Source organism: Lepidochelys kempii, chromosome 24 (genome assembly GCF_965140285.1).
Source record: "Lepidochelys kempii isolate rLepKem1 chromosome 24, rLepKem1.hap1, whole genome shotgun sequence".
Taxonomy (NCBI): Eukaryota; Metazoa; Chordata; order Testudines; family Cheloniidae; genus Lepidochelys; species Lepidochelys kempii.
In genome coordinates this window covers 8,404,941-8,432,324 of record NC_136403.1, presented here as the reverse complement: position 1 = coordinate 8,432,324, position 27,384 = coordinate 8,404,941, and the positions used below count along the sequence as shown (strand labels likewise).

Sequence of the window (27,384 nt, the reverse complement as noted above, 5' to 3'; positions counted from 1 at the left end):
TGCAGGCGCGGAGGGGCGGGGCCGGGGGGCGGGGCCGGTATTTCTCGCGCGGGCGGGCCCCCGCCGCCGCCTAGTCGGGTCGGAGCCGGACCGGTGGCATGAGCGAGGTGCGGAGCGTGTGCACGCTGGCAGAGGTGCGGCCGGGCGGCGACAGTCCGGTGAGTCCCCCCCGCCGCTCCCTCCGGGCCTGTGGGGGGCAGGGCATCCCCCCAACGGGCCAGGCGCCCCCAGCCCCCCGCATGGGGGTGACCAGGGCTGGCCCCGGTGCAGGGCTGGGCCGAGGTCTCTGTGGTGCTGTAGGGCCCCCCTCAGTTCCGGGGGGGGGGCTCCGTGACCTGGTCTCCCCCCTTGTGGCTTTATGGGGGACCCCACTCAGTCCCTGGGGGCTCCTCCCCCGGTCACACCTCCTCATTGGTCCAGGGGGGACCCCCATAATCTGGTCTCACCCCCTGGGGCTCTGTGGGGGACCCCTCAATTCCTGGGGGGCGCTCTGCGAGCTGGTCTTACCCCCTCCTGGCTCCAGAGATTCCCCCTCAGTTCCCTAGTTCAGGACTGATCTCCTGTACCCCTAGTGGGGGGCACCCTCGGTCTCAAAGCTGGATCTAGCTCCTTGTGGCCCCTTGATTCCTGGCATGGCTGTGGGTTCCCCTGTGACTTCCGGGCTCTTGTCCCCAGGGCTGTTCTCCATCTTGCGATGGAAGTGGCTTTGGGCTTGGGTGCAGGGTTTGTGGTGGCACGCAGGGGGTGAAGGATCTGTGGCACCTCTGGTTCCAGCCCTGGAGGGGGACTCTTGTCTGAGATGAAGACCCCTGCCATGCTCCTGGGGGGTGGGGGGAGGCAGCCCTTTGCAAAGGAGAAGCAGGAGGCACCTAAGGTCAAGGGAGAGTTATTGAGACTCCAGTAACCAGAAAGCCTTTCTGAAACTTTCCTTGGTTGTTGAAAGCTGCCATAGACAGCAGGTGGCTCCTGAGCTGCTTGAAAACAGGGAAGGTTATCAGACCATAATGCAAGAACAGACAGGGCTTTGTTTCAATCTCTTACAATTGCAGTTCTGTCATAAGGTTTTTCCCCCTCCCCTTCTACTAATTTATTTTGGCTTGTAAAAATACTAGAAGCCTTGTTGAATGCTTATCAAAATACGTTATCCTTAAAGTGTTTGTCGTGTAATCTTGTATTAACATACTGTAGGCTTATTTTCTTTCAGAGTAGCAATTTTTCCCTGTGGCACAAGTGTGTGCTTCAAGTGTTGTATGCTGTCAGGAGAGTTTATAGATCAGAATATTGTCCAGGCTAATCAGAAACCTTTAGCCACCCTCACTAGTGTTGTACTCTGTTTTATATTTTTTTGTTTGAAAAAATTTTAGGCGCTCTAGATCTACGATAAGGACCTAGAGAGAAATGTAAACAGTAACACCACAAGAATCATTGCCTGCTACACCTTTATCTATTTATCTATTTAAAATTTTTATAAATACACAATTTATATAGCACTGCTTGATGTGATGCCCACAGACATGGCTCATGTAATGTTTACGACATATGTGGGAAAAGTCATGCAGGCAGCAAATGGTTTTGATATAATACAGATGTCAAATAACTATATCCAGATTGTGCTAATGGAATTGTGTGCTTTATGTGGAGTTTAATGTGCCTGTAGTCAAGGTGATAATTACATTGGAGATTTTAATAATAAGATTTGAGTAATCTAGGCATTGGCAGTTGCTGGTAGTAAATGTGTTTTGGTTGTTAGAAAGACCAGGTGAATGAGGTAATATCTTTTATTGGGCCAGCTTCGGTTGGTGAGAGAGACATGCTTTCAAGGTTTTGCAAAGCTGAAGAGGGACTGGTTTTAGTTGTGTCACTTTACAAGTAGTTCTGTTTCGTGTGTTTTTTTTTGTTTTGTTCAAAGTCCTTCTAAATTGCTTTCAGCAGATCTCATTGATAGGAATGCCAGATTTTGGTGTGGCTTACAGTTCTTGACATAGATTGTTTGTTCTTTGGGTTAATGATGAAGCAGAGAAATACTGGATCTGATAGATTGGGTTTTCCAGAACCCCAAGTTTTCGAGAGACAGTTCCAGGCACACCAAATTATCCATTTGGGTCCTGCAGTCAGTCCTGTGTGTCAGTCAATTGATCCAATTTTCTTTCTACTATATAAATATTAGACAAGAAAAAGAAGCTAGATTTTTAATGTCTTGGGGGGAAATCCAGCCTGGAAAAACATGGCTCCCATAAATGTACACTGGATTTCTCCCTTGCAGTTGTTCAACAGAAGTTTAATTGTTTCATGTTTGGTTTCTCATTATCCTTGCTAGTATCAGTCCACTGGCCTTTGTATGTATCGAAGGTGACTCATCTTTGAGTCTTCTAATGAGAGAATCCTAACTCCCTGCAGCCCTTCCCTACCATATATGGAACTGTTGCGGTGTTAAGCATGTATTGCATACATGTTATGTGTGGTACTGTAGTAATAAGCAACACTATCACACCTTGTGTCTTCAACACTTGGCAAACATTGCCTAATTACTCTTCACAATACCGTTCTGGTCAGTCCTGTTCCCATTCGACAAACTGACACAGATGACAGGTTTCAGAGTAACAGCCGTGTTAGTCTGTATTCGCAAAAAGAAAAGGAAAGGAGTACTTGTGGCACCTTAGAGACTAACCAATTTATTTGAGCATGAGCTTTCAGTGAGCTGTAGCTCACTGAAAGCTCATGCTCAAATAAATTGGTTAGTCTCTAAGGTGCCACAAGTACTCCTTTCCTTGACACAGATGAAGTGACTTGTGACCAAGTGATTCAATGCTGGTGTTGGGTTCCTGGCTTTCAGTCTCAGGCATTCTTCCCTGGTCTCAAAAAAGATAATCCTCTTCTTATCCACTGGTAATAGCTCATCTTAAGTGATCACTCTCCTTACAATGTGTATGATAACACCCATTTTTTCATGTTCTGTGTGTATATAAATCTCCTCACTTTATCTTCCACTGAATGCATCCGATGAAGTGAGCTGTAGCTCATGAAAGCTTATGCTCAAATAAATTGGTTAGTCTCTAAGGTGCCACTAGTACTCCTTTTCTTTTTGCGGATACAGACTAACACGGCTGCTACTCTGAATCCTCTTCTTATGTAGCTCTCCAGTCACTTCTTTAGTCGGGTCAACATAATCTTCTGTTTTTAACCCAGGTCTTTAGTACTCCACTAACCTTCTCTTTTTCCTAGACTAATTTTCTTGCTTCTGGATGCTCTTGAGAATAGATAGCCAAAACATACTTTGCTGAGCAATGCTCAGTGTCTCTTCCTTTAATTATTTAACTAATCTGCATCCCTTGTGTTCCTGCTTATTTTTGTTCTTGGTGGGTTTCACAGCAAAGAATGTGCCACGATCACAAATGAGATCTAAAATAGGACTTTTCAAAATATGTGAATCCTAATTCAGCTACTGACCCTATTTCACTTCCCCTTCAACATCAGTTACCTTATTCTGTGGTGGAAATATCTACGTTTGGATCATTTTCAATCTTACGGATTGAAAAAATCTGAGAATGTCAGTGTTAAATCAGATACCACTTCCCGCTCGGAATAAACTCTTGACATCAGAAAAGCCATTTTTTATTTTATTTTACTAAAAAAAAAAAACAACCACATAAATCTCCCCTAGCTGTAGATAGATCTTCACAGAAGCGCAAGTAGAAAATGGTGCAAAAATTGTCAGGTTTCCTTTGGCTCTTCCTTAATTCATGACCCCTGTAGTAAATGCTTTAAACATGTGCAATTCAAGGTGTGTTGGAAGCAAAGAAAATTGAGCAAGTTGCATAATCTTTATGCAGGAAATAGCTTAAGGTTAATATGATATTTACTAAGGTGTTGCCATGTGAGGTTTGTTCCAAATATGAGTGTTTTTTAATAGGTAGTACGTAGCACTTACTAACTCACAGACACACCTGTCATGCTACAAAGAACACCACCTGCCTCTTGAAGAAAATAACTGGGGGCAGTAATATATATTTCCTTAATTTCTAAATTGTTAGTGGTTATTAATTTTTTTTTCTAAAAGAGCAGGAGGGGGAAACCAGCATAGTCATGGTTTTAAATGTAGCTGGAAGGAAGACAAGTGGGATTCATTCCTGCTTTAACTTCATTGGAATCAGTGGAATTACATGGGCCAAATGCATCTCCGGAGGAGTTGAATTTGACTGTCTGTGTAGGGGAGAGATTAGTGCAGACTTCTGTGCGTGGTCTCCTTTTCACTTAGGATTCTTACAAGGTAAATAGGTGCCTGAATTTACGTGTACTACAGCAGCGAGGTTTGGCCATGCTACGAGAGTTCATCTTAGCATTAAGAAAAGGAGTACTTGTGGCACCTTAGAGACTAACCAATTTATTTGAGCATGAGCTTTTGTGAGCTACAGCTCACTTCATCGGATGCATTCTCTTCCAACTCCTTTTTTTTAATGGATTTAATTCTCCCAGAAAATTAAGTTAATCAGAAAGGGTTTCTTTATGCTCATGACCCCTTGATTTTAAGCACAAGGAAATCTACCAGAAACTTAATGCAAAATGAATGTTAGCGATCGAGTAAATTTGTGCAGTTTCATAGATTAATCCTCATTTAGTACAAATAGCAATGGAAATTAAAACATTCTGCTGTGTGTACTTGGAGGGGTCTTTGCTTTTCTGTAAGATCAGAGAAAGAATGAGTGATCAGATCACACCCTAGTCTAAAAGTTTTCAGGACATTTATTTGAATTATGTTTAGGAAGCTCTTCTTAAGAATGTGAGGCACTTCTATTTAGAGGTTGACTCAAGCTATGAAGGATCCATGCTTATGCGAACTTTGGGCAAGCATGGATATGCTTGGAGCTGGTCTATCTAGCTTCTTTGTTAAACCTGCATACTGTCAGTGATGTGTCTGCTCCAAACTTCTCAAATGATTGACTTGGGAAAGATTAGTGTGACAAGATTTTAAAGCATGCATGGAATCTTATAGCTGGGATGATTGGCTAAAGTGCCAGCCCCACTCCAGGAATGATGTTTATGAGACAGTACCTGCTCTCCCTGGTTACATCACAGCTTGCGGTCAGTCTCAACATTTTTCCATAGAGATTTTTTTTCTTTGCTCCCCCACCAGCTATTCCGGAGCAGATGCTTATTTGCTGTAATAGTGTCACTATTGTAGAATACAAGCAGTAAATGGGAAGGCTGTGGGGAAAAATTCACCGAGTTCTTGTCTGTCTTTCCTATGTCTACAGGATTTTCTTTAGGCCCTGCCATCCCCAAAAGCAGCATACAAGTTTTTGTGTGTTTGTGGTATCTTTGGTCTAGGGTAGTGGCTCCCAAACTTCCATCTTGTGCCTCGCTACTGAAGATGACAATTCTTAGTCTCTCTTCAAGCATCTCCATCTTAATTTTGTATCTTCCCTATGGCAACTAGAGGCACCTGTTTATGTTGGGAAAAGTAATAGGATGCTATTAAAGGAATGATGGAAATAACCAGGCTCCAGTGCAATGAGTAGGTCTGGTTGATTAGATCTCTCCTGTTCTGTATCTGTGCTGTTCATTTCTTGGATGTTCAGCTTCACATTTATTAGGACTGACTCGGTCCCCTTTGTTGCTTATGGCCTTGGTTGCTCTGCGGTTTGGTTCAGTCCATCTCTAGTCCTAGTTCCTCTGATTTTTGATTTTGTCTGCAAATTTAATTACTGTTGAATTTATGTGAGAGGTAGCCCACAAAGGCAGATGTGGAACAGTTGCGTAGGGTCCTGTGAGGTGCTTGTGAGGTTAGCTGATTAGAAAATTTCTGGCAACCCAAAAATTCTGGAACGAGTTTCAGGTAGCCAGGAGGATTACTAAGACTGGTGAATGTAGCTCTGTAGATAATGAATAGCCCATGGACTGCAAGTCGTAGGAATATTCACTCCTTGTCCTTTTTTGCAGCAAATTTATATAGCACTGACACAGTTTTCTTGGTGTGCAGACATAGCAGGCATGCATTGTAGCGCACATGCATAATTTGTAGCATTCATAGAATCATAGAATCATAGAATATCAGGGTTGGAAGGGACCCCAGAAGGTCATCTAGTCCAACCCCCTGCTCAAAGCAGGACCAATTCCCAGTTAAATCATCCCAGCCAGGGCTTTGTCAAGCCTGACCTTAAAAACCTCTAAGGAAGGAGATTCTACCACCTCCCTAGGTAACGCATTCCAGTGTTTCACCACCCTCTTAGTGAAAAAGTTTTTCCTAATATCCAATCTAAACCTCCCCCACTGCAACTTGAGACCATTACTCCTCGTTCTGTCATCTGCTACCATTGAGAACAGTCTAGATCCATCCTCTTTGGAACCCCCTTTCAGGTAGTTGAAAGCAGCTATCAAATCCCCCCTCATTCTTCTCTTCCGCAGACAAAACAATCCCAGTTCCCTCAGCCTCTCCTCATAACTCATGTGTTCCAGTCCCTTAATCATTTTTGTTGCCCTTCGCTGGACTCTCTCCAATTTATCCACATCCTTCTTGAAGTGTGGGGCCCAAAACTGGACACAGTACTCCAGATGAGGCCTCACCAATGTCGAATAGAGGGGAACGATCACGTCCCTCGATCTGCTCGCTATGCCCCTACTTATACAGACTTATTAGCAAGTCTGTTTTTTTTAACACTTGCCCGCTGCAGAGACTGGCTGTTAAAAGATTGTTTAAGGAATCCAAACTGTTAGGCATGCAGTATAGATGACTTTTTACACTGTGTGACACCTTAAAACCCATCCAGGTGCCTTTCACTTTGTTGTTTCTATCGACAAGAATCTTGCACTCATAAACAAGGCTCCAAATGAGACAGGGAAATGAGTATGTTGTTTCAAGAAACTTTTTCTTACTTACAGGATCTGAATGGGATAGCCTGTTTCTGCCATGTTGAACTGTAAAACCTATTGAATGAGACAAATACTGTTGCATATGAATTAAAGATTAACCTGCTTTTACTGATAAGTGTAATGGGTTTATAAACTTTATATCATAGAATATCAGGGTTGGAAGGGACCTCAGGAGATCACCTAGTCCAACCCCCTGCTCAAAGCAGGACCAATCCCCAACTAAATCATCCCAGCCAGGGCTTTGTCAAGCCTGACCTTAAAAATCTCAAAGGAAGGAGATTCCACCACCTCCCTAGGTAACGCATTCCAGCGCTTCACCACCCTCCTAGGGAAAACGTTTTTCCTAATATCCAACCTAAACCTCCCCCACTGCAACTTGAGATCATTACTCCTCATTCTGTCATCTGCTACCACTGAGAACAGTCTAGATCCATTCTCTTTGGAACCTCCTTTCAGGTAGTTGAAAGCAGCTATCAAATCCCCCCTCATTCTTCTCTTCTGCAGACTAAACAATCCCAGTTCCTGCAGCCTCTCCTCATAAGTTGTGTTCCAGTCCCCTAATCATTTTTGTTGCCCTTGGCTGGACGCTTTCTAATTTTTCCACATCCTTCTTGAAGTGTGGGGCCCAAAACTGGACACAGTACTCCAGATGAGGCCTCACCAATGTCGAATATTAAAGAACTTCTTGCTCTGTCGGATATGTCAAGTGATTGCATATGAATTAAAAAAAACAGATCAACTGTAATAAGTAGAAGTCAATGTATTAAGGGGGGGACTTTCAAAGTTCTCTGAAGATTGAGGAGCATAAGTCCCAATGAAAGTCAGTGGGATTTGTACTCTTAAGTCGTTCAGGTGCTTTTGAAAATTGCATCCTACATGCTTGCACAGGCAATCTGGGGTGCATTCCATAATACCTGAATTCTTAGACATATGTCTTATTGCAAGTGGGTTTAGCTGCACTTTTTGAAGCCTGCCTGTTCTCTAGGTAGCTAATTGCAGAGTATTGTAGATTCAAATGCTAGTTCATGTGATATACTAAATCATTAAATTAGTCAGCATGCAGGTTATAGATTGTCCAGTATTCTGATATACTTGTTTCTCTGTGATAAGAAAGTGGTTCCGGATGAGGTTGTCTTATTGTGACGTGGACTGTATTGCTGTTAGCCCAATTGCTTTACAATGCAACTGCCTCATTTGCTTCACACACACATGCATGAGGAAGCTTCTGGTGAAATATTCCATAAACCTGATTATAAATTTCTACAAAATTGCTTTCACCATTGTAAAACTGTGACCGCCAATGACCTTAAATCATACTAAAACTTGAACTGTTTTGAAAGCACGCCTCTGTATTATAAAAAGAAAAGGAGTACTTGTGGCACCTTAGAGACTAACAAATTTATTTGAGCATAAGCTTTTGTTAGTCTCTAAGGTGCCACAAATACTCCTTTTGTTTTTGCGAATACAGGCTAAAACGGCTGCTACTCTGAACTCTGTATTAAAGTTAACTGCCACCGTTTTTTGTCTCGTTGTATAATAGGCTTTTCAAATAATTACTTAATCATGTTTATGTAAACATCTGCTGGAATATAAATTCCAAACAAATACATGTGTTGACATTACTAAATATTTGATGCAGTGGTAATGAAACCATAGCTTAAGGTTGTATCAGAGAATTGGGTTTAACAGGAGAAAAGAATGGAAATAATGTTAATGCTTAACATCAGGAAAAAACAAAATAGCATAGTTAAAATTTGTGTGAGGAACATACTCAGATATTTTGGAAATAGAGATGGCTTTTGAAATTGGACCCTACTGAATGGCTTATTTCAGAACCCTTTGTAAAGAGTATACATGGAAATTCTATACGGTATTTCAGGTGTAAATTACAATATATCTGTTACAGAGCTTTGTATAACTTCCTGTTTTGGAATTTGAGTAAAGATTATATTTCAGAACTGACTTGTACTGTGCCAATCTGAGGGCATCTCATTAACCATATCATAGCTTTTGATATCCAGCAATTTACCTGTCTTCGTGGCAGTGGGTTTGTCCAATTACAGCAGCTCTATTTACACAAATATCAATATTGGGTTTCTGACCTGGAGCCATAAAATTATAGAAATGGCAGGCTGGAAGGGACCTCGAGAGGTCATCTAGTCCATTCCCCTGCGCAGGACCAAGAATACCGAGACCATCTCTGACATTTGTTTTCAGGAGACCTTGTTAAAAGTTCTATTTTTAAGAAAACAAAAAGAAAACCATACCTTAAAAGAGTGAATTCTACTTTTAACTTATTTCCTTGTGTCTTTAAGGCTGCATGGTAGCCTATGAAGGCTTGGGTGTTTGTAGAAGGAGAATAGTAAATTAAGAGTTGCTAAGTTTTATACTGGGATAGGCAGAGAAACAGAAGTGTTGCTGTTGACGTTAATTGTTTGATTCCTAGTGCATGAGGAAAATATTGAAGGAGAGCTGAGCAACCTTAACTGTGCAAATTGATTTATTAAGTGCCCATCTGTTGATCTGGATTTTCGAAATGATTGATCTTCTGGTCTAACCCCAGTTGTCAGATCTAACAGATAACTACCCACTCCCCACCAGCAATCAACAAGGGGCTGTTTGTGTACTCTAGATCCCCCAGCCACCTCTCTCTAAACTCCAGAGAAGAGATGGGCTTTGCAGCATACCCAGTTGGTTTTCAGCAGACCCAACTGCTGGATCCCACGTGTTTCTAAGCCCCCTGGCTCTGGGTAGTGTCATCTGGTCACTGTTCTGAGCTCTGGGTCTCTTGGGCACACTCCCATGAGCAAATCCTGCATCTACACCCCTTTCCTGGGTTGTGGGGATCCTGATAAGAAATGGCGCTCACAAAGCAAGATGGTGTTCTCAGTTTGGCGCACACATTCTTCCAGCCTCTCTGAGGCCTTCAGAGAGTGCCTCAGCTGCAACCAGTGTCCTTTTAAAATGAGTGCTCTGACTATACTGATCACAGCTATGGGATAGCAGAGTGGTCTCTACAGTGGCCAGGTCTCAAACCTGTGTCATAGATTAAAGCCAATCCCTTTATGTGCCACTTGGAAATAATAGCTCGCGGAGCCCTGGGGGTGTGCACAGTTGGCATGAAGTATGGCTTAAATGGACAAATGCATTCTGCACCATCTTCAGTTTCTGGGTGTTCTCCACTTCCAGGCAGAGTGCAGTGAAGTTAGCTAGTCTCAAAGAACTAAAGGAAGGGATAAATGTGTCACTGGGTTTTTCCCATCTGAGGGAAGGTACTACTGCAGAACAGAGACTTGGATACTTTCAGTAGCAGCTTTGGATCTATGGCAACCCCTGAACGATCAGCCTGTATCACATATGGCCAGGGGTAGGTCTTCTGGCCTGGGGGCTAGTATAATCATTGCCAGGTCCTCTGATGGCTTTCCCATCCCACCAGTGCTTCCTCAGGTCTATCTGGGGCTTGGATGAGGTGCTATCCAATCTCCTTTTCACTTCAAGTCTTCCCCTTTTTAATCCTAACTATTTTACTACATCAACTGTAGTCAAAATCAAAGAGATGAAGAGGCAGGACTTCCCTCGTGTCTGTGCAGACAATTCTCTGATCTTTGGAAAAAATGTAAATGGGTATTTGAGATTTGTATTTAACTGTGTCAAATGTTTGATGTGGATACAAAAAAACATTTTAAAACCTAACCATGGAGCAACATAAACCATTTTTAATTAAAGTCTGTCGTCGTCTTTACAGGACAGTGTGAAAGTGCTACGGCTGACGTTGCAGAATGACCTTCCAGGCGAGAGATGTGATCAGGTGAAACAAAAGGTGTGTGTTCCAGGCATGAACATACTGCTGTATGTAGGAACTGCTAATTTTATGTACCATGTTTTGAATTTTATCAGCAGACTCCACGCTAAGGGCTGTTTAAAAAACAGTGATTTTAAAACGAGTAGAAATTTCTTCTGTTCTGGCTTATATGTAAAAGCTGTTGTTCACAATAACTTTTTGGAGGGGAGAGAACTTTGTAAAGGATCGTAGTCAAACTGTGCTATGCTTGATATGCTAGAGAGAACTTCATTTCCTGAGCTGCATAAGCATTTTCTCATTGCAAATCGCTTAAAGGAGCATCCTTTAATTACTGTAGCTCCTAGGGGCCCCTGTCATGTAGAAGGGTCCCATTGTGCAGGGGCTGTATAAACACAGAACTAAAAAACAGTCCCTGTCCCACAGGGTCCAGACTGCATTTTACACAGCATTCCTCTAATAAAGTGCTTGATGCTGATCTGACTAGAAAGCTGTCTGTGCCAGGTCCAGACAAGCTATGCAAACAAATCATCTCAATATCTAAATGTCTTACTATATTGTCTCTTGCAGCCTGTTGGAAGGGCCTTTGCTATGGTGGCCAACAGATCAAGTAATGGCCATTCACTGGCTTCAGAATGCATCAAATCCAGCGATGGTCACGAGGAGATCATCAAGGTTAGTGTTAATCATGGTTCCCAGCTGATCTGAATAATTAATTTGCACAATTAATTTAGAGGTACCTAATATGCATTAAGACTAAATTCATCTTGTTTAATTTTAGATGTAAACTAAACATTTTGATTTGGCTATGCAAACAAGAAATCTTAGCAAGTGTGGTTAGTGGTGTCCTTACTTGGGGAGGAGAGCATGTGGCAATGCTTGCAGAGTGGGTTTTCTTTCAGGAGCGGCCATTTTGAAATGTAGAAACCTTGCATTGTTTCAGTAAATTAACTTCAGCAGAGTTGCTGAGTAACTTTCCCAGGTTTAATGGAATTAACTTGTTTAAACTGGAACTCTTAAAAACTCGAAACAAAAATGGCATCTGAGGAATGTTTAGTCTCCACACCCTGGGAATCCTAAGGGAGAGCTTAGAGAAATAAACAAATGCTTTAAAACCATCCAAATGTAAAACCAGGCAGTGAATAAAAATTAGTTGGAAAGAGGAGGAAAAACTGATGGCAATAACCATCATTAACTATTTTATTGAAAAGGTCAAGCTAGAGGCTGAAGTTTTCAAAGCCAGTTAAAATTAATGGGAATTGGGTGTCCAAATCTCAGCTACAATGTCCTGATGAAAGGAGGACTAGAGGTAGAAAAGGAATCTGGAAGATCTTAGAGGGCTTTGAGAGCTCAATGCCTCATTGTACCTGACTCTGTGACTGTAACCATTCTGGTTTGTATCTTCTGCAACTGAACAGCTGTTTCATTGGGTATTTCTTTCTGATTCAGGTTTACTTGAAAGCAAGAGCTGAGGACAAGGTGAAGCATGAACAGAATGTCAGTCAGCTGAAAAGCGAAGTTCGTTACATTCAAGAGGTAGCTTTTTGGTTTCAGAATTAACGTACAATATGTTGTTGACTTAACCCAACCAAAGTCTGAATTCTCACAGCTGCAAGACTGAGGCCATGTCTTCACTAGTACTTATGTCAGCAAAACTTTTGTTGCCCAGGGGTGTGAAAAAAGCCCCACATACCTGAGGGACATAAATTTTGCCAGCATAAGAGCTCGTGTGCACAGGGCTCTGTGTGTGTGGGGGGTGGGGTGGAGAGACGCTCTCCTGCCAACACAGCTACGCTGCTTGTTGAGTTGGTTTTATTACGTTGACCAGAGAGCTCTCTCCTGTCGGCATAACATGGCTGCACAGGCGCATTTGTAAGTGTAGACATGGCCTGACACTGCCACAGTGCCGAGGCATTTTGCAGTGCTGCACTGGGAAAAGTGCAAGTCAGCAGTGTGAGAACTGCATGATTTTTGCCTAGGCTTTCCCCAGCCACACCCAGGCATGGCACCAGAGCTGCCTCTTAAAAGGCAGTTTTGCCTAAGGAAATCTGATGTCTGACACTTCAAGGGTTCATAGAATCATAGAATATCAGGGTTGGAAGGGACCTTAGAAGGTCATCTAGTCCAACCCCCTGCTCGAAGCAGGACCAATTCCCAGTTAAATCATCCCAGCCAGGGCTTTGTCAAGCCTGACCTTAAAAACCTCTAAGGAAGGAGATTCTACCACCTCCCTAGGTAACGCATTCCAGTGTTTCACCACCCTCTTAGTGAAAAAGTTTTTCCTAATATCCAACCTAAACCTCCCCCACTGCAACTTGAGACCATTACTCCTCGTTCTGTCATCTGCTACCATTGAGAACAGTCCAGAGCCATCCTCTTTGGGACCCCCTTTCAGGTAGTTGAAAGCAGCTATCAAATCCCCCCTCATTCTTCTCTTCTGCAGGCTAAACAATCCCAGCTCCCTCAGCCTCTCCTCATAACTCATGTATTCCAGACCCCTAATCATTTTTGTTGCCCTTCGCTGGACTCTCTCCAATTTATCCACATCCTTCTTGTAGTGTGGGGCCCAAAACTGGACACAGTACTCCAGATGAGGCCTCACCAATGTCGAATAGAGGGGAACGATCACGTCCCTCGATCTGCTCGCTATGCCCCTACTTATACATCCCAAAATGCCATTGGCCTTCTTGGCAACAAGGGCACACTGCTGACTCATATCCAGCTTCTCGTCCACTGTCACCCCTAGGTCCTTTTCCGCAGAACTGCTGCCGAGCCATTCGGTCCCTAGTCTGTAGCTGTGCATTGGGTACTTCCGTCCTAAGTGCAGGACTCTGCACTTATCCTTATTGAACCTCATCAGATTTCTTTTGGCCCAATCCTCCAATTTGTCTAGGTCCTTCTGTATCCTATCCCTCCCCTCCAGCGTATCTACCACTCCTCCCAGTTTAGTATCATCTGGGAACTTGCTGAGGGTGCAATCCACACCATCCTCCAGATCATTTATGAAGATATTGAACAAAACCGGCCCCAGGACCGACCCTTGGGGCACTCCACTTGATACCGGCTGCCAACTAGACATGGAGCCATTGATCACTACCCGTTAACGTTTCCCTGTCCAGTTGGCAGCAGTGATGGGACTGGACCTTTGTGGGGTTGGGGGTGGGAAATAGCTGGTTGCTATTTAAACCATTTCCATATTTTGCAATAGTGGGGTCTAGGCTGGTCTGTCTCTGGCTTGGCTTTTAAATAAACTTAAATGTGTCCATAATTTTCTATTGTGGGGGCTTCTTGCACTTTCCACTGTGGGATATGGGATACTGGGTTAGAGAGCCCAACATCTGAGTGACTAGGACAGTTCGTATGCCTCCATTCTATATTATCCTTCTGAATCCTGGCCTCCAGCTTCTGAGTCAAAATGCATTTCCCCTAAAAAATAAAAATAGTTCATTCTGTCTCCTCACTGCAGTAATCGCACTACAGACCTAGTCGGACTAATTGAAAACTAGTTGAAAAGCACAAAGGCTTTAACAATTCCTGCTGTTAGGGCAGTGGGCCCCAATTTTTGGGGTGTGCCGCCCCTGGGGGGCATGGAGGGATGTCCGGGAGGTGTGGCAGAGCCCAGGCCAGCCCCCTTGGGGGCGTAGGGAGGAAGTGCCACCACCAGCCCCGCTCCTCCCCAGCTCCACCTTGGCTGCGGCTCCATCCATGGCCATGCCCCCGCTCTCAGCCATGGCTCCACTCCTGGCTCGTGTCGGGGGGGGGGGGGGCACATTCCATGACTGGTAAGGGTGGGCGCGAGAGGAAAAGTTTGGACGCTGCTGAGTTAGAGCCACTGAAATTTATCTCTAAGCCATCAAGATGCTTTAATCTTTATATGCATGTGCTAAGTCTCTGGGATTTCCATTTTATTAACCACTCTTCACTTGTTACAGTGAGTTCTCATTGGGTGTGTATTGGTCAGGGTGTCCCCCACTTCCAGCTGGATGTATACTTGGTGTAAGTGCCCGTCATGGTAATGGTGTGACTTAGGCCTTATTCAACACGTATGGTGTAGTGCTTTAACTCTTATCTGTATGGGAAGGGGAATAAGCTATACCAGCAGAATGAGGAAGGATCTACGGGTACTTGCCTAAGATGTGGGAGCACCTGCATTTAATTCCCTACTCTTTCAAGGACTTCCTGTGTGATCTTAAAGTCCTTTTGCCAATTGGTGCCTCAGTTCCCCATCTGTTAAATGGGGCTGATAATGCTGCCCTACCTAATAGGGGAGTTGAAGATAAATACATTAAAAGACTGAAGTGTTTTGAGATCTGCTGATGAAAACGGCTATAGGAGAAATAAGCACAGAACTGTGTTTGCCCTAGGGCTTGTCCTGATATAAGTAGATCAATAAATAAATGCACCCCTAACAGACGTTGTTGTTACGCCCATACCGAAACTGTATAGAAGAAGCCTTTTACCTCAAACCAGTTGAAGCCGCTCTTGTGCTTTATAAGAACCTTGGATCCGTGGCTGGTGTCATTGAGATAGAATGTGCCACGTAGCATAGTCAGACCTGCTGTATGATCTTGGCTCTTCTGTGTCTCAGATTTCTCCTCTAAAGTGAGTCACTACATACCTCACAGAGGGGGTTGAGAGCTTTAAAGCTAGAAAAGTGTCTGATGATCCTTGTATGAAAAATGCTTATAGATGCAGAAAGTACATGCTGAAATATTAGCATTTCAGCCTTGGTGTCACTATTGCTGGAGGAGTGACCCTGTAAAAATTACCGGATTCATTTTCTCTAGTGACTAATTCTGTATCACAGGTGCAAGTCAAGACTGTACTTGTTAGTAAACTGCCATATGGCTGAAGACACATGGGCTTAGATGTATGGAATAACAAGAATCTGTTAGGTACTTCTGTTTGTTGTAGTTTTCAAAGTACTCTTGCAAAGAAAATTAAACAATAATGAAAAATCAGCATACATATTGGGATGTCCCTCTTCTGTCCTTTACACTTTAACAAGGATAGTAAGACACTTGTAGTCAGTGCTGCTTGCTGGCGAATATCCAGTAAAATCAGGGACTTTTGTGGCACGCTGGTACAAGACAAAGACCTCTGCTTGCTTGTTTGGCCTCAAACACTGGCATGTAATGAATTTACACCCTGTTTTGGGGACCTATTACATGTGCATTTGATGTATATTGAAAAGAATAATTGACACTGTTGTCCACACAGACAAAGCTAAATTGACTTGCATTTACCAGGCTAGAAGTTCTTTGAAGATGCTGCGGGAAGATATAAGTAGTAAACTTGAGAGCAGACAAGGAGCTAAGACTAACCTGCAATGTGCAAAGGTAACAGGAACATTTCTTCAGTCAACTTGCAGTGGCACTTGCTTTCCTGAGGAAAGAGGTGCCACATTTGGATTAAAAATAACAGCAAAGTGTGGCCTAGAAATAAAATCCTCTTGGGTGATTAAAAGCCTGTTCGAAGACCTTCTTTGGAGGAAGAACTGAGAAATATGCAGAAGCAAACGAGAGATTCAGCAAGCTAAATGCATTGGCTGTTCAAATGCACTAGTGCACTTTTTCTTTGTAAACCTATTACAAAGAATACATTCCTTTTTTTTAAAGCTGTTACAGTAATACAAAGATTTAAAGCTGATGGAAGTGTTCTGTCTGTAACATCTAAGCCTAGTTTTGAGGGAGGATCACAGTTCTTGATTTTTAAATTTTTTTAATAGGTAATGTTCGAAAACCAGAATGGAATATGGCGATACGCTGATGGCTTGCATAGGAACTCCTTGGAGGATCAGGTATGGAACCAAAAAAGGGAAACTGTATTTTGAGCAGTTAGATTTGGTTTCTTTTTAAATCTTCACTTCAGGGGTCACTTCAAACCTATAACTGCTCTAAGATCTTCCTTGCATTCCAAAGCTCACTGGTACTGTTTTGGCTGTGTCTGGGTTCCTTGCATTCCAAAGCTCACTGGTGCAGTTCTGGCCGTATCTGGGTTTGGTTAGAAGTCAGGTCTTAATTTTCACATGCATTTAAACCAGCTGCTCTAGTAATGAGCTCACCTTCTTTTTAAATCTCTGCAAGCACAAGGCTCCTTTTCACACAAGCCTTTTGGATGCAGGGATAATTAAGGAGTCCATCTTATCTGAAAGTGAGTGCAATTTGAAGAAAATTGAGCAATATACAGCATCTCATCCTGTCTCTGCAGTAAGGGCATTCCATGCTACAGAGCGGCACCATGCAATGCTGCAGCCCTTTTGCCAATAGTTTAAAAGCCATAACTGAGGGGGGCAGGATTCAGTAATCGGTCAGTGTTTAAGCTGTCATGACTTCGTTCACTTGATGGTTTTGAGATACCTAAGGGTGGCTTATGACAGCATCCTAGAAACACCATGTGGGGGGCTGAAAGGAGACATAAGAAAGTCACATGCAACTTTTTTTCTTTTATGGGCCCTCAGGCACCTGACTCAGTGTAGAATTTGAGAACTTGTTCTCTTACTTGCCTAAATCAAACTTTACCGCAACTTCTGCAGCCTTTTATGTATTTACTTTTGTAACCTATTGGTCAAAAGTATTGGCTCCTCCACATGCAGAGAAAAAGAATGTGTCTGTTCTGGTAGTGTCCAGCTTGAGACCAATAAAGCTTCCATGCTGTGTTTGCAGGAGGATGATGATTCAGAAGAAGACACAGAAAAAATTCGTGAGACAGCAAAGAGATTGTTCACGAAACTGCAGGAGGCTGAGAAGCGGCATCAGTCCGACAAGACCGCGTTTGAGGTGAATACACAGCAGTGTTGAACTGCTGAAAGATCTTGACCTTTGTCTGAATGAGGGGCTAGCTTCAAGTGCATGCTGCTACGTAGCTTTCAGAGCTCTCTGAAACAGTCCAGCCCCGTCCTTCTGGAGCTGATACAAGCTGTGTTGGAAAGCAGAATGGGAGGGTGTGATATGGATTAAAGGTTATAACTCAGGGGTAGGCATCCTAGGGCACACATGCAGAAGGCAGCATGTGAGCTGATTTTCAGTTGCACTCCCACTGCCCGGGTCCTGGCCACTGGTCCGGGGGCTCTGCATTTTAATTTAATTTTAAATGAAGTTTCTTAAACATTTAAAAAATCTTACTTATTTTACATACAACAATAGTTTAGTTATATGTTAGACTTATGGAAAGAGACCTTCTAAAAACGTTAAAATGTATTAGTGGCACGCAAAACCTTAAATTAGAGTGACTAAATGGAGACTTGGCACACCACTTCTGAAAGGTTGCCGACCCCTGTTATAAATCATGAATCTGTCAACCATCAATTCCCATTTTTTTCCCCCAGACAATCAGAGCTACATTGCCCTTTCTTGATAGCAACACCCAAACTTGTTTTGGGTTTGTACAGCGCCTAGCACAATGAGGCCCTGATCCCTGACTGGGGCTCCTGGCTGAAAGCACAATACAAAAAATACATCATAATTGAAACCAGTTTGGGGTTGTGCTGGCCTGCGTGGTTAGGGGACACTTCTGAAGAGCTGCTGTTCAGGCAGTTTTGAAACCCAGAGAGTAAATGGACTTAAGTAGCTTTTAACAATGATTGATTAAAAAAAAATTCTGGCTAGTTCACACCAGCCAGCACAACCAGCCTCTTCCCCATGTGAGGTTGAAAGGTCAAGTTGAGCATGGGGGTTGCCATTAGTCTTAACTAAATATGTACAATCTGTAAACTGTAAGTAAACACATTGCATTGAAATTTTCACAAACTGGTTTTGATTTATACAATGACTGTTTCCAGGTAATGTTAGTTAAAAGGTACAATCATAATGACTTTAGTGGGTGGTGGCAAAGCACTTGCTAAGACAAGTGACATTTTGGTCATTTTCCTTAGTCTCCTCCAATTTCTGTTTATCCTGTTAATTACGTGTAGGACATCCTAGTGCTCATGACAAGCATAGGAGTATCTTGCGTACGGCAGTGAATTGCCTAGATAGCTCGGATGGTGAAGCATCAGATTTTTAATCTGAGGGCCCAGGGTTCAAGTCCTTGTTCTGGTGGTAGGATGCTTGTGTTATGCAAGAGGTCAGACTAGATGATCACACTAGTCCCTTCTGGCCTTAGAACAAACTGTGAATGAGGGAAGTATTATCTCCATTTTATGGATGGGGAAAGGTGGGTACAGAGACGAAGTGTCTTGAACAGAGTCACATAGGGAGTCTGAAGCAGAGCCAAGGATTGAGCCCGGCCAGATCTGCTGAATTGTCCAGTGCCTTCTCCACAACACAATCCTTCCTCTGAGAGATGTTTAGCTTGTTACATCAAGATCACAAGATGTCTTGGTGGTGAAGGGATGTGGCACAAACTGGGCAGCTGGGACCCCACCATGTTTTCATATCAAGTAACTTATTAAATGGAAACGTGGGTTTCTGAGGTGGCAGCTGAATTCATACTCACTCAGCTGTGACAATTTACACACTGCTTTAGAGATATAAGCAGGTTTTGCAGTGCAAGTAACTTCAAATGACAGGTCCTGTGTGCTAGGTGATGCGGACGCAGCAGGATCTCTCTCTTGCTTCTTTCCCCAGCACTGGGGATTAATGGTCCCCTTTTTTTAGGGAAAAACTGTGGTTTTGTCATGTTGGCATAGCGTATATGGAGACTCCATTAAATGTAATGAGCTCCTGGGGTGGAGGGGAGTCCATGTTTGTGGATAACCTCAGGTTTTAGTTCCATTGTGTCAATGGTTCCAGGCTCCATTTCCTTTCTTGGATCTTGAGTGAATTGTTGTCTAAGAGAAATCCCTTTAGCCCTAAAATGGCTGGAAAAGGCAATGCTATTACCCTGTATGTGTGCTCCTAGAGGGAGGCCCCGCAGAGATCTGCTTGTTCCCCTCCTCTCCAAAGCAAGGATGTGTGTTTGGGTGACTAAGAGCTAGCGTAACTAACTGGTGGGGAAGCATAGGTGGAGTACCTAGGTCGATCTAAATTTTAAGTGCAGACTAGGGCTCTGCTGCTTCCTGGAGAGAGTTTGGGGGTGGTGGGAGTTGCAGAAATGTATTGAGTTTGGGGCACTCCTGACACAAACCCCAGGGATTGGAAATCTGTGCATGATTCCGGAGATCTGCTGTACTAGTTATCTGACAAATAATTTTCCTGTTTAAATGGATGTTGTATAGATGCTAATCGGTTTGGCGGCTATACCTTCTGGACAAGCCTGGGAGATTGGTGGGTGTGAGAAGAGAGAATCCTTCTCTACAGAACAACAGAAGCATCTAATGCTCAGCCCACAAGTCTGGGAGCCAGGAGCTCCTGAGTTCTAGTTCCGGTTCTGTCGCTGACTCCTGGGCTAGGGGATGTCATGCAAGCTGAGGGCTGGTCTACACTGGGATCTTACATTGACAAAACTACCTCTTTGAGGGTGTGAAAAATTCATACCCCTGAGTGATGTAGTTAAGCCAACCAATGTAGACCGAGGTAGGTTGACAGAAGAACTCTACCGTTGCCCTAGCTGCCACTTCTCCGGGAGGTGGAGTGTCTATGCTGACAGAAGAACCGCTCTGGTTGTAGATGGTGTACACTGTAGATGGTGTCTACACAGAAGCCCTACTGCAGCACAGCTGTGCTGTTGTAGTGGTTCAAGTGTAGACATACCCCGAGTGTGTTCATTTGAAACAAGATGGAAAACGTCCATAACTCGCATGCCTGAATGATGAGTTTTCTGGCATTTATGATGCACTTTTGTCTTCATTGCCCTAGGATTTATGCATCAGTTAGCCTGAAGTGCTTTGAAGACAAAGCGTTGTAATCGTTCCTTCTCTCCAGCACTTTGGGCTGTTTGGCTTCCTTCAGCAAAATACACCTGCTGAGACTAAAAATGCCATCATGTCTTTAAAATGCAGTCACCGAGTGGGGCCTTCTCATTGTCTTTGTTGACTGAGGATCAGAAACATCTTTCTTTTGTGTCCTGTTGCAGATGACAACCTCTCAATACCAGAAAGAAATAGAGCAAACCAGTGCAGCTCTGAAGAAGGCTGAGGAGGGCATGATGGAGAAGGAAGTGAAGCTGGAGGAAGTGCAGAGGCTCATGTCAGGGATGGAGAAGGTACTGCTTAGAGATCAACATGGGACCTGCTTAATGGTCTAGTGGCTGGACCACTCTGTCTGCAAAGGGTGATGGGTTTAGTGCTTGCAACATGTAAGGTGCGGGATGTTGATCAGTTCCAGAGCAATGCTGCTGTAGCACAAGTGTCTCCCCTACAGCAGAAAGCGTGCCAGCTGTCTGCCGGTTGCCATTTGTTGGTGGCTTCTGGGTAACCTGTTCCAGGGGATGGGTGTCCATGTAATAACTACCTGCACAGCTGGCACCTGTATTGGCATCCTCAGGAGAGGGGCTAAGGTGTCAACAAGCCCTGGAGACTGAGCTCCCCTACTGGGGGCTTTGCCTAGGGCAGGGGTGAAGCACGGTGGTAGAGCGCAGTGTGGGGGAGACTTGCACTGCTGCTGCCCCATCCTGTAAAGGGAATGGAGAATTTCTTTCTTTCTTGTTTGTGAAAGGAGACATTAAATTTCCATGAGATACAGACTGTAGGGTCACCATCTCTGCTGACAACCAAGGCTGCCTCCTAGGACTGCCCAGTGCTACAGATCCACATAGCCTGATGCTTTGCCTCTGCCCTGAAATAGAGGCCAGAACATCTGTTGTAACTTGTCCTCTGATCTGTTGCAGGAACATCAGAGTTTGCTGCTGAAGATGAAAGAAGGTGAAGCAGAGCTGGAGAAACTGAGAAGCCTGCAAAATGACAAGCTCGCCGAACAGGATAGGTGAGACTCAGCCTTGGGCAGGGATGCTGAGACTCCTTCTAGGCAGTCACCAATTTGGGAGAGAGCCTAGGAGGCTGTCAGCTCGCTGGGGCATGACTTTGCATTCTTGTGAAGGGCGGGTGTAGCTGCTTGCCGAATGTCAGGGTTTTTTCAAGAAGATGAGTAATCCGCCTGTTCCTACTGCAGGCTGCTGTGCCCCAAAAACCTTCCCTATAATTTGAGCACTGTCCTCATGTGGCCTTGTTAGAAAAAAGATCTCCCACATCCAAAACCTGACCACATCAGTCCATTCTCAGATACCTCCACTAGCTTCCTGTTTGCTCCAGGATCCAAATGGTAAACTGAGACCTTGTCTTTCTCTGCTCCACTCAGTCTTCGCTACTGTTGGCAGTCCAGAGCAGCTGTCTAGCTCCATGAATCATCATCTGATAAAACCCCATCTCCCTTACTTTCTCTACCTATTACTGCTCCTTTTCTGCCAAGTGGCTGGGGTTCATGCATGTGTACAGGAGACACTACCCACAACTGACCGTCCATGGCAGAATAAACACCGCTCTGGGGAGGTGGTGAGATGTCTGTGGTGAAACGCTCAGTCTCGTATTCCTCTGCTAATCGGGGGAGGCTAAATGGCTCTTTCACTCGTATGTCTCTTTCCTAGGTCGGCCAAACTGGAGAAAGAAGTTGCCACCTTGCGGGAGAAGATACACCATCTCGATGACATGCTGAAGAGTCAGCAGCGCAAAGTCCGGCAGATGATTGAGCAGGTGGGTGCGCCTTGCTGGGGCTAGGAAACATATTGGTGCTGGCAGGCAGTGTCTTCCCCCCCCCTGTGTGTGTGCAGTGCTGAGCACAGTGGGGCTCTGGTCCATGATTAGGGCTCCTGGAGCTACAGGAATGCAAATAATACAAAAGATGCTGAGTTTGCAGAATCTGCGCTGAGGGGCGTAAAGCTATTTTTAGACCCTCTTTAAGGGAAGAAGGCAATGTTTCCTTTTGGGTGTGAGGAGGAAAAGGGACCAAGGCAGTGAAAAGTGTGCCAAGTCTCTCCTGTCTGAGTTAGCATGAGCCGAATGCCACACAGAGCCTTTTAGCCTGGCTCTGATCATCTGCTAGAGGGAGTTGTTTGAAAATATCACCATGCACTTTCCATCCCGGTGCCCTCCAAAGTGATGACGGTCCCCGAGGGACCCAGGTGTGAAAGGACTGATCTTCTGAAGGAATGGTTGCGATGATGGGAATCGGACCATAGTGCCCAGCAAGACTAGTTACTTGGGAATAAAATGAGTTGCTCTCCTGTATACCAGCAGTGAATTTGGCCCATTGTCTGCAGTGGGGCCCATCAATGAATCTCTGGGAGTGAAATAGTTAATTCTAGACTGTCCACAAGTTCTGAACTCTCTTGCCCAGAACGTTGAGTTCCTTTTCCCTGATCCAAAGTTACAGAAAACCTGTACGGTATGTTATTTTTTGGTAAAGGCTCCTCGTTTTATTATGCTTTCCAGATACCTTGTCTAGTGTAGGCATGTCTGAGATTTCTTTAGTCATCTTGATTAACTTTTTCCTTTACAGCTTCAGAATTCCAAAACAGTGATTCATGCGAAGGATGTGATTATTCAGGAGCTCAAAGAGAGAGTTGCCTATTTGGAAGCTGAGGTATGTTTGTTAGTTTCCTTAGATTGTCTGAGCTGCCTTTCTAGGAGTTGTTTTTTCAAAGTGCATGTTGAGGGGTGATAAAGCCTGCTTTAACTGATCAGAGCTTTCCCGTTTAACTGATACGAGCTAACCTCTCAAACTTTAAATGCCAGTGAAATGTCACGTGTGATTATTTTGCAAGTCACTTTGAAGTTTGGAACAACTAACTGGAATGTATGGAATGAACTTTGCTTTTTCTTCGAAAGCACTGAAGGCCACCCAGTCGGGGTGATAGAGAAGCCAGCAAAGCCTTAGCATGCAGTGTGCCCACTGCACAAGCAAGGACAGGTCATGCTTGGGTTGAAGTCTGTAGGTTTAGATAGTTTCCGCTGAGCCACTTTCTTACACTATATTGTCTCTCTCTTAGTGAAGCTGCGTTACTGCAGCAGACACAACTCCAGTCTAGTCCATGATCTCATAAAGCGTGCTTCCGTAGCCATGAAGCTTTTATTTTGGTGGCATGTATGGGCCAGATAGTAACATTGCAAATTGCAAAGCGGCGCTTCGGGGTCCTTGATACTGGAATGCAAATGCATCTCCTTTTTTGGCTAAAATTGAGCCTGTGCTGGCAGCTTTTAACCATTCTCTTCCGTTCATGGTGCCTTGGCATTTTGCTAATCAGCAGAGGGGGATGGGGCAGTGAGTGCATGTCACCCCTTTTCCTGAACCTGAAGGCAGAAAACTGAAATGGTGCAACTGCAGCCAGCTGTCTATTTGATACTTTGCTTTAATCTAAAATCCAAGTTAAAGTCCTGTTTAATCCCATATGTTCTTGTAGAACTGCCAAGCTAATGAAACCTTGACTGGGGGGCGGCACAGGGGCATGAGCTCTGTTTGGATCATAAGTGTCAAAGCACAATGTTGGCTGCAGTTTGCACGTAGGAAGGTGAATTAGATGAAAGCCGCAAGAAATTAATTTGCCCCTGACTCCTCTTTGGGCCCCTAATTAACGTGCAGTCTGCTCAAAGATGGGTTGACCTCAGGCCCTTAGTGCAAGGAGTAAAACTTGTCTATTGTTTATCCAGCATTGTGTCATGTGGTCTTCCGATGCAATGGGTTAATGTAGCACAGGGGTTCCCAAATTGTGGTGCACATTTCACGTACCACTGGTGATCTTGATGTTCCCCCAGCGCTATTCACAACTATTTTTTAGGAAAGTGGCAAACTGATAACGCATGGGAATTGCTGACCTAGCACTCTGTTCACTGGGTGGTAGCTTAATCAACTCCACGCCACCGCTTTGGCCTTTCTCTCCAGACTGACCTGAAACTCTTGGTCCGGTCTGTGTTTCAGAATCTGGAGATGCACGATCGTATTGAGCACCTGATCGAGAAGCAAACCAACCCTGGCAGCCATAGCACCAGAGCTCGCTCAAAATCTGAGTATGTGAGCAGGTAAGCAGGGAGCCGCATTGACCTGTGGAGGAAGACCAAGACCAGGTTTTGTGGTGTTCAGCTCCAAGCTGCTTCTTCTACAGGGACGTGTGAGCTAAGCTCTGGCCTGGGAGGCAGGAGGTTTGGGTTCTAATCCTGTCACTGCCTCAGTGTTTGCCTTGAACCAAGTCATTTTTTTCACTCTGCCTCAATGTTCCCATTTGTAAAATGGGGAGATACCTTTTTGTGGGAGTGCTTGTGAAGCTTGATTCACTGTTAAGCACCAAGACCCCTGATGGAAGGCACTGGCAAGGGGCAAAGCAACTGTATCCTTCTGCCTCGGTTTCCCTGTCTGTAAAGGGGGTACAAGACTTGTCAACCTTAGTGCATAGATATTTGGAAGATGATCAGAGATTGATGCGGGGAGGCATATAATAACCCAGATAGATCTGGGGGCGGGGCGGGGGGACGTAAAGAACCCAGGTTTGATAGGCATGCATTATAATTTGAGTTATAGCTCCAATGCATATAGTTGATTACGTGCCTCAGTGCTTTCCTTTTTTTGCTTTGTAGTAAAAGGTCGGCGAAGCCCCTTGGACCCAAGCCCCTCCCTCTCATCAGAGTACTGGAAACATGAGCTCTCCTGGGCACGGATTCTGAACTGAAGAAACTCACCATTTGCTACTGCCACCCCCTGTGCTCGCTGGACAAATGGAGGGCAATGCCTCCAGAGAACTGTAGTGCTTTAAGGGCTAAGCCGTCTCCTGGAGGGGACTGGCAGAGCAGCAAGGCCTACTGAACTGACCTTTCCATACTGCTGTCCCTAGGGGCTTCCAGAGTCCATCAGAAGCAAATTTGTTGAGCATGGTATCTGATGTGGTGTCTGGGGAACATCCAACCCATGTGTGTATATAACAGACAGACCCACTTGCACTCAGCCCAAGAGTTAGGCTGACTTTCCCTGATACAGTTATTTTTACTATTTCTTCCTTTGCTTAAGCCTGGTATTGCTCTATGAGCAACTTACAATACTATAGGCCTTCTTTATGCCTCAGTGGAATCCTGCTTTTTTTAAATTGCAACTAACCATGGTGGACTTAAGTTTTTAATCTTTTTTAAAAATATCAGCACCCAAAATCATCCTCTTGAAATCACAAAGATTCCCATGTTTCTCTCCCAAACCGCACCAAACCAGCTGACTCCAACTGATGTCCTCTTAAGGTCTGGCTCTTCCCTCCTGTGTTCACAGCGAGTGCTGCGTGTGGCTGTTCATTGGGACGCATCCAACACAAGGCTTTTCAATAGTCTGTTCCTCTGGAGCATAGAGATGAACCTTACACAGATCTGTGTAGGTATAAATGAAGAGGTTATCCAGTTCCTACTTGTATTTATTTCAGTAAATTATTAGTGTCTTCATATTAGCTTGGAAACGGGCACGAGTGCTAATGCCATAGTTTTATGTAGCATATTTAGTGCGTGCTTGTTTTCCTGATTTCAGTGGAAGATACCATCTGGTTTTTCTTCCGGGCTTGAAAGTTATTATATAACTTGTATGTGATTTGAAAAGAAGCAGTCTTCTCTTTTTTTTTTCTATATCTCTGGTAGAGGAAAGATGTCAGCATATGACACCTGTATCTCTATAAACTAGTGTAGACAAAGGCAGAGCCAGTCCTGTGAAAGGTACCTATCAAATAACCTCTTTAGTGCAGAAAACCATATGCCTTACATAGCCGTCCAAATAATCTGTAGCGGATTGAATAAATTATGTAAATAGTGCATATGTGCTGGGATGTATGTGGAATTTGTGTTTTTATACATTAATTATGGGAATTTGGACTCAGGCTGGATGTCAACATTTGATGCGGGTCGCTGATCAGCAGCCAGTGGGAACAGTTTTCAGACACTATTAACACCAGCATCCTGGAAGCGAATGGCTCCACGTCCCTGAGCTATTCAGTCATGTGCTGCAGCCTGCGCTGATGCATGTTTAAAGGTTTTAGACCAGTAGCCCTGGACTGCATAACTCTTGATTAGCCTACATCCAATTCTTCGCAGAGGAGAGCCACTCAGCCCCGTACGGCACAGTATGGCACGTCCCAGGCAGATATAGTGCTCAGCTGTAAAGGAAGAAGGGAAGCCTGTCAGGTGCTTACACCCGTATTGGCTTGAATGTTGACAGTTGGTGGGGATGGAGGCAGACGGTCTTTCTGTATTGGCCTAGAACAGCGAGTAGGAAAATGGAAACTCGGTATCACACAATTAGTACAAGTCACTGGCTGAAGCAGATATTGACTCCAAATAATCCTGCTGTAGTAGGAAGAGAGCCTGAGACATAAGCCCTTGTGTCAGAGGCCTGGTATGAGGCAGGACCTGCTCACATAATTTGGCAAGAACAGACCTAATATTGCAGAAATACACATTCCTAAGGAGTGCTAGTCAGAGTACTCGTGCAAACACATCCCGATATTAAGGATGGTACGAAAACATTTCCCAAGGATAACAGGAACACACTGACACCTCCTAGGAGATACGGTCAGGATGACCGTACGTAATAGAGATGTTTTAATTGAACCAATATGTACAAGGATGAGTGATAACTAGCCACATTTGGGGGAAGTAACTATGTCAGAGGGGCAGTACTAACTTGTTTGTATTAGGGTAAAAAGATGTATCTCAGAGGGAATATCTTTGTCTGGCTTAGGGAGGAGCAGAATGTCCCACTGTTCACTGAGCTGGTTCATTGTTATGGTCCATGCATGTATTAGCAGTCCAGTAGAGTCTGCGGGATACTAGTATCGTGCTTCGTCAACAATAAACCTGGCTGGGTGCCTTCGTCCCTTAACAGATCTTG

The 27,384-nt window shown here is 44.2% G+C and overlaps 1 protein-coding gene across 2 annotated transcripts; it reads left to right on the top strand.

Annotated features, from left to right (window-relative positions):
- The first annotated feature begins 49 nt into the window (after positions 1-49).
- On the top strand, positions 50-27,375 carry TUFT1 (tuftelin 1). Of its 2 annotated transcripts, XM_073323429.2 has the most exons (13): positions 50-158; positions 10,613-10,687; positions 11,237-11,341; positions 12,116-12,202; positions 15,916-16,005; positions 16,395-16,466; positions 17,332-17,445; positions 20,621-20,749; positions 21,374-21,468; positions 22,127-22,232; positions 23,038-23,121; positions 24,454-24,554; positions 25,107-27,375. In XM_073323429.2, the coding sequence occupies exons 1-13, from the start codon at positions 99-101 to the stop codon at positions 25,168-25,170; spliced, it is 1,182 nt and encodes a 393-aa protein (XP_073179530.1). In that variant the 5' UTR covers positions 50-98; the 3' UTR covers positions 25,171-27,375. The 2 variants fall into 2 exon arrangements, with proteins under 2 accessions (XP_073179530.1, XP_073179531.1); XM_073323430.2 differs by lacking the exon at positions 15,916-16,005.
- The last annotated feature ends 9 nt before the right edge of the window (positions 27,376-27,384 follow it).